General features: G+C 42.3%; 1 protein-coding gene across 7 annotated transcripts in view; it reads left to right on the top strand.

Annotated features, from left to right (window-relative positions):
* fgfr2 (fibroblast growth factor receptor 2) overlaps positions 1 to 16,803 on the top strand; it is a 38,519-nt gene extending 21,716 nt beyond the window's left edge. For 4 of the 7 annotated variants that reach the window (XM_031737650.2, XM_031737648.2, XM_031737655.2 and 1 more), the window contains 11 exons: positions 313 to 457; positions 2,185 to 2,384; positions 3,918 to 4,057; positions 5,924 to 6,045; positions 6,882 to 6,992; positions 7,638 to 7,828; positions 8,475 to 8,597; positions 9,690 to 9,760; positions 12,835 to 12,972; positions 13,483 to 13,588; positions 14,982 to 16,803. In XM_031737650.2, the coding sequence (XP_031593510.1) occupies positions 313 to 457; positions 2,185 to 2,384; positions 3,918 to 4,057; positions 5,924 to 6,045; positions 6,882 to 6,992; positions 7,638 to 7,828; positions 8,475 to 8,597; positions 9,690 to 9,760; positions 12,835 to 12,972; positions 13,483 to 13,588; positions 14,982 to 15,146 (1,512 nt within the window). In that variant the 3' untranslated portion in view covers positions 15,147 to 16,803. The remainder of the gene's footprint in view (positions 1 to 312; positions 458 to 2,184; positions 2,385 to 3,917; positions 4,058 to 5,923; positions 6,046 to 6,881; positions 6,993 to 7,637; positions 7,829 to 8,474; positions 8,598 to 9,689; positions 9,761 to 12,834; positions 12,973 to 13,482; positions 13,589 to 14,981) is intronic. The other 3 variants (XM_031737651.2, XM_031737653.2, XM_031737652.2) reach the window with 3 other exon arrangements.
* Positions 16,804 to 17,141: the final 338 nt, after the last annotated feature.

Below are 17,141 nucleotides of genomic sequence, written 5' to 3'. Positions count from 1 at the left end.
CTTAGCAGGTTCTGTGGGTGATGGGAACCTTTCGGGTATTTGTTTCTGGTGCACTTGTTCTGTTTTCCTCATGTATTTGGTGGCATATTGGGTTCCATCTGTGTCCCCTTGTCCTCTCCAGCCCCAAGTGTTCCCAACATCCTGTCCTCTAGATGGAACTGCAACGATGGATACTATCCAGCTCCTCTGATTTCTCTTTTGGTGCTGTGGGGTCTCATTTTTTTCTCTTTCTCTCTCTGTCCTTATTTCTCTCTTTGACTCTTCTGCTTTCACCTTCCCTCTTTTCCTCCTCTTCTTCTCCTCCTCTTCCAGACCGCAGGTGTTAACACCACAGATAAGGAGATAGAAGTTCTCTACTTGCCCAATGTAACATTTGAAGATGCTGGGGAGTATACGTGCTTGGCGGGTAATTCTATTGGGATCTCCTATCACACTGCTTGGTTGACGGTGCTTCCAGGTATATACACCCATGTACTGTCTTCTGTTTCTCTTTTCCCTCTCTCTCATTCTTCTCCAAAATGATTGGATTGTGTCATTTCAATTATCTCTCTGGAAGGCAAGTCCTCCCTCTGGAGTCTGATTCACACAACTCAAATAGTAGATTACGGCTAGGAGCCAGCGCGGCCATCATCCAAGACAATGCACTGCAAAAAGCAGGGAGAGCTTGTATTCTATAATATGATATGGACTGGTGAGCTGCTGAATGCTCACAGCAGATGACAGGGTGGTTTGGTGTGCTCCAGCAACAGTTCAAGTATCCGTAGACTCCAAAACGTGGGGAAGGTTTGCCTTTCTTCTGTCGCTCTTGTTTGTCTCCTGCTTCTTGGGGAAAGTCTTTGAGTGCCAGAAAATTTGCATTTCTTCCCCCTTATGTCTAAAACTGTACTTTACCCCCTTCTGGCTTTGATAATTGGAATCTTTTAAAAACCCTTATTTCTCCCTGAAATAAAGGTTGAAAGTTAAAGCTCAACACTCGCTTCACGTTGGCTTGACTTTCTCAATTATCAGAGCCAAAGCTCTCAACTTCTGCACAGTGAATGTCTTATGCTTGTGTACGAGTGTCTGCTTGTGTGCGTCGTCCTTTATCAACGTCCTTTTTTTTTAATCCTCTAATTTTGTCCATTGCTGAATGTCTGGGCTGTAATTACACATGCCAAAGGATGAGAAACGTAAAACTTAGCGTTAACGTCGGCACGAGTTAATTCCAGACTAAACGGGTGATTATTGATGCTCAAGTTCCTTTCAAAAAGTGGGCATTGTGACTGAGAGTAGCTGGCTGTCGGCAGCCCTCAACAGACAGACAGTATTAAACCATCATTAAGGCTGTAACAAGATAATAGTTTTGTTTTGTCTGTAAACAATACCGCATAATGATCACAAGCAGGCTATTTCCTCTGGGAGTAATATGCAATATTTATTACACTCAATGTGCTCTATCTGCACGGCTGGCGCCTTTAAGGCTGTAACTCCTCTGTGTGTGAGTGTGTGTGTGTGCGCTGTGGTTTTTGGACCAGCACATACAAAGTAGGCAGAAGAAAGGTTCCTACATGTACAGTAGCTTCACCTCCAGCTGGCTGAATGGCAGTTTGGTTGGCTGTACTGTACAAGAGCCTTGTTTGTGGTCTGGAGGCTATGCATTATGGAACAGTCTGTTTCTATAGTGCACACACACACACACTCACATATAAACTAAGACCATTTCTGACAGGAAGTTCAGGCGATATACAACCACATAGGACAGCGCTCTCCCTTTTGCAATCTGAAGTGAAGCGTGCATTGTTCCACCGTTTGTGGGTGTGGGTTTGTGCTCGCGTGTCTCCAACATTAGCACAGAATGCAGACAGATGCAGGCCTGGTTGGACTGGCTGAGTCAAGATTTAATTGTCTGTTTAGACTGTTAAGTCCTGTACGGGGGTTCAAGACTTTTTGTTTTTTAACTAGGAATGCTGGGAAAAATAGAGAGGAGAGGATATGCAACAAAATCATTTTTGTTTACATTGTCTGTTGATGGTGATTACATTTATACATGAGTCACCTCCAGAGCATCTGTCTCTGTGTTTGTCTGTCTGATACCCGTGTTTGTCTGTGCAAATGGAGAACACGTATGTGAGCAATCCTAGAGAGTGTTCCTTTAACCTTCTTCGCCAGACCTCACCCTCGCTGCCATTTCTCTGCTTTCCTCAGCGCTTGAGAAGACTCCCGAGTCCATTTCCCCAGACTACGTGGAGATCGCGATATACTGCGCGGGCGTCTTCCTCATTGCCTGCATGGTGGGCATTGTGGTGGTGTGCCGCATGAGGAACACTGCAAAGAAGCCCGACTTTGGTGGCCAGCCAGCGGTTCACAAACTGACCAAGCAGATCCCCCTGCGCCGCCAGGTAACAGAAAGTAGATAAAGAGTTCTAAAGGCATCTTACACCTCTAGAGGAGAATAACACACACACTACAATACATGCTGAATAAACAAAACATAATAACAGACAGTCTAGATGATATAGTTGTTTTAACTGGGGGTATCAAACTCATCTTACAGGCCAGTTTAATCTCAAGTGGGTTGGATATACACAGCCAGTGCATAATAATCTATTAAATAAACTTTTAATTACTGGTTCTTTTACAAATCAGACTATAATAATGCAGTTTTTTCCACATTCAGTCACTTTACTGCATAACAAAGAAACACTCATGCTGCAAGTCAAGCAAATGTGTCAGCAGGGCTCATTGCGTCGACCACCTTTCTTTGGTGTGGTCCAGCAGGCCATGGGTTATTTCTTTGTCAGTAAGAACGTCGTAAAACTGATGAGGACTCCAACCTCTGGCTTGCATAAACTTAACCTTGCAACACACAATGCTTCTCCACTAAAATAAATAAATAAGCAGTAAAAAGTCCCCAAATTTGGGACCCATTCTTTGCAGTTTTCACGCTTCCAGTCCAAGGGGCCAAATGGGATCCTTTTTGTCAGCTGTATCTTTGACAACCTTTAATATAGAGTAATGAAAAAATAATAATGAAAAAATAAAAGCTGCATAGCAAATAATGAGAGGTGAGGGGAAAAAAACATTGTGGCACAATCTGAGCTACATAGTTTTCTCTCCTATCTTTATGTCCTACAAAGAGGTGAAAAGAAGGCGTTGCCACAATTTAAACAAACAAACAAAAAACATGCTATTTTTTTGTCTTTTTATGATAACGATTTCTTTTAAAAGACCAAAGTAAGGCCACGTCGTATAAAGAGCAACAGAGCTCGCAAAGACTCGCAAAACCGATTACTGCATTTTTTTTTTCTCTCACTTGCCTCTCAGGGCTTTCATACATGGTTGATACACTTGTAAATAACACAAAGATTACAACACAGAATGGACTGATGTGGTATTTAAAGAATCTACTTCCAGACCTCATTTAGGTGACGTGCATTTTTGTACAAGTTCGCACTGCTGCCTGAAACTGCAGCCACAGTTTTTCTTTTTTTTTTTTCCCCTTTTCTTTTTTTCCCTGTGTATGAGCCACAGTTTTCCCTCAAAGGAAAACCAAAAGGTACAAAAAGTGTTGGATTACATTCTGCAGAGAGACCGATTCCTGTGTCAAGGTAAGGTTAGGCTGGAGAGATGAGCCCTGGAGACGGTGGCGAAGCATTTAACACATATTTATCAAAATTACTGTTGCTGCTCAATTAATCATCATTGAAATGTAATCTCCGGCTCTGGGAAAGACTTTATCCTAATACCAAAGCCTTAAATGGGGAATTCCCAAATATACTACATGTGCTGACACGCCAGAGTTCCCAGCAGTGTTGTTATTTTGTAAATAAAGTAGTCAGTCGTACATGCCTCAATTACTCCTCTAGTGATGCCTCGGAGCTCTAACTGATCTGTGAATCCAGACCGCGGTGATCAGCCAATCCCCTTTCTTCCTGCAGGTCTCAGCAGACTCGAGTTCTTCCATGAACTCTAGCACGCCTCTGGTGCGCATCACGACACGGCGGAGCTCTGCACACGATGAGCCAATCCCAGAGTACGACCTTCCTGAGGATCCGCGGTGGGAGTTTCCTAGAGACAGGTGAGAAATATCCTTCCTTTTCCTGTCACAGCCATTATCCTTCCTACTTCCTGGTGTTTTTGTACCCCGAAGAAAGGAAAACTAGAACTGATTATTTTTTCCCTCAGAAACGAATTTGAGATTAGGCTCGTGTCAGTGATTTATGAAAACGTTTCGAATTGAGGAACCCAAATTACTCCCTGTTCTTATTTGCAAGTCTCACCACTTTACAAAATGCCAAATAGATAATTATGTAAATCAGATTCAGCTCCTGCATAAACCAAAAAAACACCTGAAAATGCTGATCTGCTACTGAGTCCTGCTTTATTTTGAAAGGGGGTATTCAGAGCCTGTGTGCAGTAACTGTTTGATTGTATGCATAATACTTTTTTTGGGCCGTCTTTGAACCTCTCTCTGATTTGATCTCAGCTGCTAAATGATCAGATGAATCATTTTTATAGGTGAAGAGTGCAGACTTTAATGACTAACTGTTGAAGCACAGTTGTGGTAACTGAGATAAAGGTCTACTGGCTCATCTGTTGGTGCTTTAGTAAAATGACCTGAACTTGGCACGCTGCACACCGCCTCATCATTACAACGACTGCTACGTCACACTCTTGCTCACCCGTAGTGACACACACACATGCTTCTGTTGGGAAGGAGTGAAGCTGCGCTAATTAGTGGTTAGCATTCACAGCTTTCATCTGCATGTTTGGGCTAGGAGTGTTTGCTCGGTTTCATACCAGAGGAATTAGCACTGCTGAGGTTTCGGTTAGTCACAGTAACTGCAGCCAGTGATAAGCTTTAGGGTGGATTTAAAAGGACAGCAAAGGTTAGAGCAGTTTAATGCTGTCTTGAGGCCTTGCGTTTTGAAATGAAAAATGAAAATCCAAAGCTGTTAGCCTGAAAGGAGGCCTGTCTTTTGTTAAAATGAGTTGTTAAAAAAACAGAACTTGGATCATAAATAAAAGTTTTAGCACCAGTCATCAGTGGAGAAAAAACATTTCTGATGTAATATTAGACACTGTGAGTGTGCTGCTGAATGGCAGGGATCACGTTGGGCTTGCAGAAGGCTTAGGAATGCTAACGTTTGCAGTTTGTGTGCAGGAAAAATAACATTGATTATGTGTGGCTGGAAAGACAGACTGGTTGCCATTGAGTACGACAGGCTTTTTTCATGTCCCAGTTTGAATATTTACATAGCCTGGACACTGAGCCTTAAGGTAAGGGCCTCTACTGTCAATCAAATAACAGACAGGAGGGTACACTACCAGCTCGGTGGTCTGATTGGTGGTGCAGCTCTGATGCAAAGCTATGAAAGAGCCTGTGTAAGAATTTCTCCCCCTGATTGATAAATCAGTGTAATAGAGTTTGGACATTAAATTTAACACCAGATTTTGAAACCTGCACCTGTAAGGCAAAATAAAGGAAGAATTCCATCCTTCTCAGGCCAATGTTTTAAGGCTAAGGTAAGCTCTGTGTAATGACTTGAAAAGAGTGTATATTGAAACATGCCAAGAGAGGGTAAACAGTTTAGAAATTAGTGCTCTCCCTGACTTTATCAGACGATTATCGTAGCCACGTCTGCCTTCCTACCTACTGCCCTGGCAGAGCCTGCGGTCGCAGTGCCAATAAAACACTCACACAGACACAATCTGATTTAAACATAGCAGTCTAGAGAAAAAAAACAAAACCGATAGGGTGAGGTTGACAAGCTGGTTCTGTGCCAGGTTTCATTAACTCTCTCTCCTACACTCTAACCTGTTTACTTCAGCACTGTGGGTGAGTCAGTGCACACAAATCAGGCTCATGCATTTGTCTCCCTTTCTGCAGCTAATCAGCTTTCCTGTCTGTTTTTCCTTCTTGCTTCTCTTTCTGTGGCTGCAGGTTGACCCTGGGCAAACCCCTCGGTGAGGGCTGTTTTGGCCAAGTCGTAATGGCAGAGGCGCTGGGCATCGATAAGGACAAACCCAAGGAGGCTGTAACTGTTGCAGTCAAGATGCTGAAAGGTAAGTGAGTCTCAGTAGCGTTGCGTGTCAGACCGCGGGGATAAGATGTACACTTACTTCATTGTGTCTTCTGGGCAAGGTGAGAATGAGAACATTTTATAGGTGATTGATGCTCCAGTGAGGGTTCACTAAAGGTGCGTGGTGGAGCCTGGGGCGGTCGTTATTATTCGTTATTGGTGGTTGCTGAGTGACAGCTAGAGGGATGCAGGTTGGGAAGGTAAGGGTTAGGGTGCGGTCACATACCTGACCCCAGAGCAGCAGCTGGCTGGAGCTCAGTCAGCACCCACACAAAGAAGTAAGTCACACTAGCAGCTCTGCTGAGATTAATGAAAGCAGGAGGAGGGGGCACTGGGTTGGTTTGAGGTTGCGGGGTACGGTGAGATCAGACATGGCAGCAGGCTGTTGGGCCGACCTCGACAGTATACGTCTACTTTTTTAAAATGACTCCAGATACGGTAATGGTGCAGTGGAATGCAGGCAATGCCAGTCTGCCTATTGGGATAGCTCTACTTGCTCAATCAGTTCCATGACAAAAGGAGCCTGTGCAGCAGATAATGAATCCAGATTGAACGTCTTTAATTCCTTCTCCTCCCTTGCCCTGGTGCTGAAAGGATGCCTCTGTAGTCATTGTGGGGAGCTTCCCTCGCTGCTGTAACTCGAGCCGACATTGTCTGTCATCCGCACTTAATCAGACGCACCTACAAAACAGGGTGCTGTCTAAAGGGACAGCTCCTTAGTCCTGAGCCGAAGGGTTAAAGAGGCATTTGGAATATGGGGTGTGTGTTTTTCAGACTTTCTCTTGGCAGCCTTTAATATGTGACTTCTTCCGCCGTTAGATGACGCCACCGAGAAAGACTTGTCTGACCTGGTGTCAGAGATGGAGATGATGAAGATGATCGGCAAGCATAAGAACATCATTAACCTTTTGGGGGCCTGTACACAAGATGGTGAGTGCGTTGATTGTGAGAATCAGTGTGCATGCATATGCAGATGAGTTTGCTCATTTTCTGTACAATGCCATAAAGTTTGCCACAGTTTAGTGTCCTTAAGCACACTTGTTGAGTCCCCATGAAAATGATATTAAAAACCACTGGCTTACTCTGCTTAGTTAGTCTCTTGGGACAATGTTAAATTCTTCGAGGTTTCCAGTATAGCTGTCACTAAAAAAGATGATAAAAAGCTTCATTGTCATCACATGATAGTCAGTGGTTTGCTCTTCAGTGAGCGTAGTCCCTTTCTGTGCACACGGACTGTTTACCTGCATGCAAAGCAACAGGAATCGTCTATTCATATGCAGATTTGTGTTTGGAGCAATTACTGTGAAAAAGAAAAGAAGAAAAAGAATTGGCTATTCTGAGTTTTGGAAATGCACATAACTGTTGAAATGCAGCTCTGGACAGACTGGCTGCTTTAATGCCGTTTCTCACACAGCCCTTCTCAACTGTTTTTGAGCAGAAATTTCCATGAAGCAAGCGGTGGTTTTATGATCTGAATGTTCTGTTTTTCATTAAAATTCACTCTGAATTTTGTCACTTTGTGTCAAAGGGAATAATTCAAGTTCAAACACTTATTTGGCTCCGTCTCCTGTGCAGGCCCCCTCTATGTCATAGTCGAGTACGCCTCCAAAGGTAACCTCAGGGAGTACCTCCGAGCCCGCCGGCCACCCGGCATGGAATACTCCTACGACATCGCCCGTGTCTCAGACGAACAGCTCACGTTCAAAGATCTGGTCTCCTGCACTTATCAGGTGGCGCGGGGCATGGAGTACCTAGCATCGCAGAAGGTAAGGAGAGGACACGCTCAGACACAGACAATGCCCTGTTCTCATATCGATCACACGCTTGCTGGTTGCCAAAACAGATCTCGGTGCCAGCACAGAGCGGGTTTGATGTGCTGTATCCACAAAGGTTTTACGTAGAAGCTTGTATGTGCTTCACTGTGGGAATACTGTCTCCTAAAAACACAACTCTTACCCCGCCTCTCTGCCCAAATCCCTACATTGTCTCTCATTCCACCACAAAAGCCCCTCTGTGTAGAAGAATTGTGAAGTTTTCACAATAGGGGTGCAGCCATGTTGGCCGAAAGCAGCATTACGCTCCCTCTAACTGTTGGAATGTGACAGAGCGCACTGCCTCACACGCACGCACATGCTAAAGTGCATATGTACAACCATACATGTGTCAAGGTATGCGAGGAATCTTTACTGATCCAGGCTTGTTGAAGACTGTGTAGTCGATGTGGCGTCGTGTTATTCAGTCCAGCACTCCCTTTGTGCAGCAGATTTCTGGATGATTTCATGCACCACAGACGCTTTAACACCATCCCAAATAAAGTATGCACCTGTTTCCAAGTTGATTTATTTACAGAATGAGGTAATTGTCTTATTCTTGTCTTCTCCCTCCCCCCTCATTTCTCAATCCACATCTCAGTGTATACACAGAGACCTGGCAGCGAGGAACGTCCTGGTCACAGAGAGCAACATCATGAAGATCGCCGACTTCGGTCTGGCCAGGGATGTCCACAACATCGACTACTATAAAAAGACGACCAATGTAAGTCCTCTGCGTGTCAGCGGATGCTTTTTGGAGAGCTTCAGCGGGGGATGAGTTCACCCTCCTCTCTTTTTGCTCCAATTCCTTCCCTTCCCTCATCTTTCTGTTTCGCTCTTTTTCCTCCGCTGGTGTCTTGGCAAAAGCTGCAGGTTCCCAGGCGGCCTGTGAATCTAGTGCTCCTGGAGACTCTGCCTGTTTACCCCTCAGTCTCTTGTTCTTTTGGTTTCATCGACACTTATACAATTAGCCCAGAAAAGAGACCGAGCGAGAGGGGAGGGAGCAGCAGCTTAGCCGTAATTGACATCTCCATAGCGGCCCAGTGGTGTCTTTCTTTCCCACCGCAGAACGTTGTTGCCTGCACATCCTCATTTCATATGCATGATTGCCTTTTCATCGCATGCACAATCACGCTGAGAACTAGCTGACAACAACAACAACAATATTCGATGATGTTGACGGTGACGAAGATTAGGGCAAGCAAATGCGACAATGATTGAAACGGGACCAATAAAGACAGAGGCATCATTGTAGTGCTGCATTTTTTAAATATTTCTGTTAATCTTCATTGGTCTGACAGGAATGGGACACTTTACATCAACCTTCTATTGAATTGCTTGATAATTCTTTACGGAATGAATGAAAACCTACAGTAAATTCAGATTTTGTGTATTTAACTTGCTGCCCACCACAGCATCTGTAACTAAAGAATACCTATTTAGTGAGTGAATGATAATATATATTCACCAAGGTCGCCTTGTCAGCTACGCTTAGCTTCCCGGCAAGTGTTTCAATGCTACAGAGATAAACTCTTCTTTATCTGTGACCCTGTTTATCAGCTCTATTGCCCTAACAATGTAAACGTTCCTCAGGGAAATCCATTCCCCCCTAGACAGTCGCTCCTCTAGTGCCTTATTCCCTTGACTACTTCCACATATCAGCTTTTCCAGGAGTAATGAGATCTCCTGGTCATGAGGGATTTGAATTTCTTGCTGATGAAGCAAGAAATTTAGAGCTCGGCAGTCTTTTAAGGGGTGCATTTTATTTGACCTCTCACCTGAGTGAGTGTGTGTGTGTATGTGTGTCCGTCCTCAGGGTCGTCTCCCGGTGAAGTGGATGGCTCCAGAGGCACTCTTCGACCGGGTCTACACACACCAGAGTGATGTGTAAGTATATAACAAAGTGTTTCTGTGTCCCACCACTGTAAATAATCCAAAATCCATTTACTCACATCAGCGGTACATTAACCCTTATCATAAAGTAAAAGATGCTGTCACAGCCATTTCCTGTAGCCTCCAGTCAGAGTGATTGTTTTTCATGGGGTACAGGGACAGAGGGTAGCTGATGGTTTGGTTTTTTTGTTGTTTTTGTTTTTTTGGTGCAGTGTTGGTGAGTGTTAGGTTGAGGGGGATGACTGGCTGTAGGGGGCCAGTAGTGGCCAGTCTGTGGCAAAAGTGAGGATTTCACGCTAGACTTGGAGCCAATGCCGTGTTACTAATCTGGCCGGCTTCAAAGGGCCTAGAAGGAACCCGGAGCCCACCAGCACCTCCTCTTTTCCCCCTCTGATTCACCCCTGCTCCTCCGGCCCTGCTCGGAAGTTTCCCCTCTTGTTTGGGCCCCCCACGCACCTCTAAACGCAACAATGCTGCAGCCTCCCCGTGCAGGCTTCATCCTCCCTGCATCCAGCCTCTTTTAACCCCCTTCCATCCCCTCTTCACTCTCCTCCCCTTATTCAGCAACACTTTGAACATGTGGATCATCATTTTGGAGCAGTTCCACGATCAAAATACCCCCCCCCCCAACTCCCCCTTTCCCCTACTGTTCTTATTTTCATTCATCTGGTATGTGAATTGCTGACCCGTCTCTGTCTCTCTCTCTTTTTAAGATCAAGAGTACTCATTCTAAAAACAGAACAAAGGGAGAGCGTCCCTCTCTTTTTGGTGTTTGAGTCTTATGCGTTCTGACAGCATTGTTTGAAGCTTCTGCTCCAGACACTGGCGGCAGAAAGTGTATGTGGCAATTAGATAAATGCCTTGCATGCTGACCCCTGGGAAGGGAGGCTTTATGTGTGAGTGTGTGTTTCAGTCATACAGCAGTAGCACACTAAATATAGCACTTATCCGTCTAAGCCCTTGGATAGAGAATTTCTTTCCTGCCCGTGCCTTTGTGTACTTGTTTGTGCACATAAGGATGTGTAAGTACACATGATGCCCTTGGTGTTCCACAGCAGCAATCAATAACCCTAGGAAGTACAAGGGGGAGGAGCTGAATGGGGGGTGGGGTGCGGTCATGAAGTAGCCACTGTAGTTCTGCTTATTAGCTCACCGCTAATTACGATTCATCACTCACTTTTAGTAATTGGCTTTTTCTCAGGGGTGCAGTTGGAGCGGCGCTTATGCTGGTCACCAGAATGACAAGCGATCCATACGTGACATCAGATTAAATGAATACATGAATTCCAATTGAACTCGTGTGCTGTTGTTTTGACAAATGGGGACTTTATAGTCCAGCTTTCAGGGCCTCGAGTATTCCTATTTGCATACGAATCGCATATTCATTTATTCTCTGTGTTTTGTGTTGCATTCTGTCATCAGAAATTTCAACAATAGAGAACAAAACAACCCGACTGAATGTAATCCAATAGGAGCCTACCCATTTATTGACTGGTTGTTTTTTAAGTATAGATTCTGCATCTAGTTGGCTGGAGGTACATACAGATCCACCTGGCCGCATTCCAGGTCAGGTAAATTGACCCCAAGCGTGTTGCTTTGTTTGGTACGTCATGGCTGACTGCAAGTAGACACAAAGTTGCGCTCCCCAACAAGCGCTGAGCGATGGTTACAATCTCAGAAAGGAGAAATGAGTGTGTCAACAAGTGCAGAGATACAATGCAGTGATAGAGCAGAGAAGAAACCTGGCTTGCTGGTTGTGTAAACAGATGGAAGATCCTGATAAATGCCCAACCTGCCACTCTGTGCATACTTGCTTAGTTAGACCACTAACACAGATTGTGGTTGCCTGAATGCATGTGCACACACTGCGTTTTGTCAAATGTGTCTGCACGTTACAATAGCTGCAGCCACTGGGTGAACATGAATCAAGCGTGCTGTCATTGCTCGAATGATTCATTTGAAACGCTCAGTACACGATGATGACATCAGCAGCATGAAAGTCGATGATGTTAAACAACCGGATGCTGCAATGAGGAAGTAGTTAAAAATTAATAGTCACCAGCCATCTCTGGAGTTCTTTTGTCTTTTCTGGTTCTTTTGTCAATAGTGGGTGGTCCAGTGTTTGTTTTGGTGTGGTGCGATCAGACAATGAGAGTCTGTGCAAGTGGCCAGCTGGGCACAAAAGCCATCATTGAGATCGGGGCCAGAGTAGCACTGGCAGTGCGTTTGAACCACGAGTCATTGGACAACAGAAAGAGGGCATTGACACCACGGCTGTCACACTGTTGTAATTTTCTAACCCATAGCCAAGTAAATGTTATGTATGTAAATGAAGAGCAGCCTAAGGACATTTGTACTGGCTTGCAAATTCTGGAGCACTATTTACACATATATATGTATGTATATGTATATATGTATATATGTATATATGTATATATGTATATATATGTATATATGTATATATATGTATATATGTATATATATGTATATATATATATATATATATATATATATATATATATGTATATATATATATATATATATATATATATATATATATATATATATATATATATATATATATATATATATATATGTATATATATATATGTATATATATATATATATATATATATATGTATATATATATATATATATATATATATATATGTATATATATATGTATATATATATATATATATATATATATATATATATATATATATATATATATATATATATATATATATATATATATATATATATATATATATATATATATATATATATATATATATATATATATATATATATATATATATATATATATATATATATATATATATATATATATATATATATATATGTATATATATATATATATATATATATATATATATATGTATATATATATATATATATGTATATATATATATATATATGTATATATATATATATATATATATGTGTATATATATATATATATATAAAAATATATCTCCTGCTGTAGTCTTTCTTAAACACATTAATATGTTAATGTGTATATATGTTAATTCTTGTGTTGCCAGCTGGTCATTTGGGGTGCTGATGTGGGAGATCTTCACCCTAGGGGGCTCACCCTACCCTGGTATCCCCGTTGAGGAGCTCTTCAAGTTGCTTAAAGAGGGCCATCGCATGGACAAGCCCGGAAACTGCACCAACGAGCTGTAAGTTTTGCTTTTTTTTCCTGCGAAAAGCACATATTCTCTAACCGAGCTGCTACCAAAATACACATCACGTCGTGCATCGAGACTGAATGCCAGCCCAGTCTCCCATCAGATCCATGACTACGCGGCTCTGTGTCCACTCAGTCGGGCTTCTGCACAGCTGTGCCTGTCTGCTATCAGTGTCCTCATTCACAATGAGACCTCTGCAGTCAGCAGACAATGGCACAGTTTCTGCGGCGGTGCCACAGCGAGAGGGCTGATGGTGGAAATGTAGAGGCAGATAAAGAGAGAGTACACATTATGGTATTAAAATAAATCCAAAACACTGAGAGGTATGTTTCTAATCAACAGCAGGGATTCACAATGTGGAAAAAAATAAATAATGTCAGAGTCTGCTGGGGTTTTTTTCTTTGATAATGGAGAAATCTCAGTGAGCAGCTTACTGTATACTTCCCTAAACAATTTGCTGTTTTTCTTTTAATAAATTGACCATAATTATCTCTTTCTCAGGTACATGATGATGAAAGATTGCTGGCATGCCATCTCATCCCAGAGACCCACCTTCAAGCAGCTAGTAGAGGATCTGGATCGCATCCTAACCCTGAGCACCAATGAGGTGAGCGCAGCCCTGTCTTCTTGGTTTCTGGGTGGTCAGAATTCACACTACATAAACCTTGCTGGCAAATGGGAGTCGAGCATTCCATAGCAATAAAATAATAATATGATACACAAGTTTCTCCATCCAAACCAAATTACGCTCTTGCCAATGTATGCATGGGTCAGAAAAATGTTGCATAAGGATTTTTGTGCATTAGCCGCGACATTGTTGAAATAAGACCTAAATAGTGACCGAAAAAAGGGGCCAGATGATTTGATCCAGGCCTAACATAGTTGCTACGGCCAAGTAAAGTTGCCCAATCATCAAATCCATACTTTGCTCCTTATGACGGCCCACAATTCTTTCCATTCCCCTTCCTGTCTCGTATGATATCCGAGTGCCGACCTGAAAAGAGGCCGTCGATGGAAAGCTGTCAGGACTCGTCTTCTCTGGAGCTCGAGCTTCATGAATTTATGCCAGCAAAGCCCCACTTTGAGTTTGAACTTTTGAAATGTAATAAAGCGCCTTTTTCTTGCTTTTTTCCCCCTCTCCATCCTTTCCCTTTTACCCCAAACCGCTGGCAGATGTGGAGATCTTTAGTAATATGAGCCTTTTCGTGTTGAGCTGGGAAAATGGAAGCCAGTGCTCATTTTCTACAAAACCCCAAGAACTCTTCCTCCTCACAACTTGTCCCAATAACAGCCATGAAAGACTGGGAGGAAAAAAAGGGGGGGAAGAAGGCTGCCTCGGCCGACAGAAAAGACCAAAACAACTTCCCAATGCTGGCTTAAGTCAAAAATTAATAACAGCTTTCCATCTTATTTCGTTTTCATTTAGCTGTGCTCTGCCAGTTTCCTTATTTTTTCCAACAATCTTGTAGTACTTAAGTCTGGCGCTTCAGTGTCAGATATCAGATCTGTTTGGAGTGAAGTGAGATTGAGGTTTATGCCACATCCCTACCCAAGTTTCCTTCTCTAAATGTATCCTCTTGTCCCCAAATCCTATCCATCTCAAACCACTCTGTAGTGGACGGAAAATGCGTCCAGGTCGGCCCTGCTAGCTTCAAGCTCAGCTGGGTCAGCCAGCAGTCCAACATTCACTTTGTTACCTATTATTCCTGCAAATATTTTCATACAGTATCCAGTTTAAGATTGCATTTTTTTCTGTTTCATTTCACAAGTCCTCTCAGGGTTTGGATAAATACCATAATAAAGGTGATACTCTTCTACTCCACTGCTCTCACCCTGCTCTGGAAAGTCCCTAATCCCGTCGACTGGATTTCAGCACGAAATTTGCGTTCTTGTGTTTGTTGTAGATCTTCTTCCTCTTACGTCTTCGAAGCGTCTCTTCCCTTTTGTGTGCGTGTAAGCGATCTCACCCAACCCTCGCCTTCCTCTCTCTGTGTCTGCAGGAGTATCTGGACCTGTGCGCCCCAACAGAGCAGTATTCCCCCAGCTTCCCCGACACTCGGAGTTCCTGCTCCTCCGGCGACGACTCCGTGTTTTCCCACGACCCATTACCGGACGAGCCCTGCATCCCCAAGTACCAGCACATCAACGGGAATGTCAAAACATGAGCCCTCATCCACCCTCGTCCACCTAGTTCGACCTACCCTAATCCTACCTGTCGGAGTCTTAAAACACGCTCCAAATTTCCTCCACCCGCCCTCCCCATCACCTCCTGTGGCTCCCGGTGGACTAATGGGCCCAGACAGGACTGGGTGGTGGCAGCGCTGCTGTCACACTCTCATACTGCCATACACTCACACTTTATATATAAATATAGGACATGCTCACATGAGGTCTTAAAGGAGAGGATAGGGACCTTAAAGAAGCCTTTTTGTACTGACTGAATGAAATGATGTTCCCAAGGGACTCTTCTCATCTTCCTCTCTTGATATAAACAGAGATTTTTCATTTTGGTTCTCATGTTTATACCCAGAGTGGTTTTTTTTCTCCTTTTTTGCAATCAACAATGTTTGGTGGTCCAATTCCAGTGGCTGGCATCCCAAGACTGTTGTGTACTCCTGGAAGAATGTATGGGTTCATGTGAACTTGTGGAAAAAACAAGGGACCAGAAGAGGACAGCAAATAGGAAATGGACTAAGAGACAGAGCTGCGACTAACAAAACAGAAGAATAGGTGGAGAGCAAATATTAAAAAAAGCAAAACTTCTCCTGTTTATTTTGTAATATTAATGCATTTCTTTTTCAGTTTTATTGATAAACCTTCCCAACTATCCTGGAGGAAAAAAATACACAGTATAATGTATAGTGCTGAGTATATTTGTAAATATATTCAAATATGTATAAAAATATATTATATATTTACAGTGAATTATTTTTTGTATGGACTTGGATATAACCCCCACCCTCACCCCGACCACCCCCACCATGAGTTGAAAGCAGGTGTGCTAACAGGTTATGTGTTCTATGTTTCTCGCACACACACACACACACACACACACACACACACACACACACACACACACACACACTCTCTCTCTCTCACACTCACCCAGTAACTCAGTCGAGTATTGGCTTTCAGGGACCGAGGTAGCATCTTAATTTATTGACTTATGTTCTCTTTTTTTTTTCTTTTCTTTTTTTCTTTTTTTTTTTAAATGAATCAAAAATATAAAAAATAATATGGAAGAAATTATGACATTAATGATGCTGATAATACATAAATAATCCATTAAAAATGTATGGTAATTTAAAATGATCTTTCAACAGTAACAGGAAAAAAAATATTTTTAGTGGGTTTGAAAGATCCAGGTTTTGTAAGTTTTATATATGAATGTGAATATTAAGTTAAATTTTTTGAAAAACTGTACATTTTATAGTCAGCTAATCCCTTTCTTATGTAGATTTTAATGGCATTTCTATCCAGTCGTTCTTAGCAATGCTTTAGGAAATAAGATAGATTACTGGATATTTATATATGATTGAAATACATAAGAATTTGGAAACGCGTACCAGCAGTCTGCTCCCTCAGTTTGACTAAATATAGGTTTTAAATTTCCGTGACAGAATTGAAAGCTGAAAAACAAAGTGTTAAATCATTAAAGTGGTTTATTTTATTTTTATTTTTATTTTTTTTTTGGTTTTTGTTGTCGTGTTTTGTTTTGGTTTTTTTTTTTTTTTTTTTTTTTTTTTACTGGACCAACTTTAAGATGTTGTTTTGCAAGTGTTTATGCCACATTTGCGAAATAAATGATGGAAAAAAAAGATATCACGTCCCAATGTTTGGCTTTTCAAAATGATTTCAGTGTGAAGTTGATCAGTTTTGCAGCAAGTGGCACTTTGTTTGGTTTTCATAACACTGCACATTGTGTTGTACAGCTGCACTCTCCTCTGACCTAAATATCTTTTCGCTTTGTATCTGATAAGGGTAGAGTTGATTTAGCTGTTACTACTGGTATGCTTGGATTCTTTGCTTACTATGTAAAGAGAGGAATTTGTTACTCTATCAGCCATTAAATCACACAAACTGCACAAATGTACGGAGGCTCTATGAACAGGCAGATGACGTTTTTCTGTTTCATTTCTGATAGAAGCTGTCCAGATGCA

The sequence above is a fragment of the Oreochromis aureus genome, linkage group 13, assembly GCF_013358895.1.
Source record: "Oreochromis aureus strain Israel breed Guangdong linkage group 13, ZZ_aureus, whole genome shotgun sequence".
Lineage (NCBI taxonomy): Eukaryota > Metazoa > Chordata > Actinopteri > Cichliformes > Cichlidae > Oreochromis > Oreochromis aureus.
The sequence above is the reverse complement of the archived record's forward strand: the minus strand, read 5'-3'. Positions and strand labels throughout refer to the sequence as shown.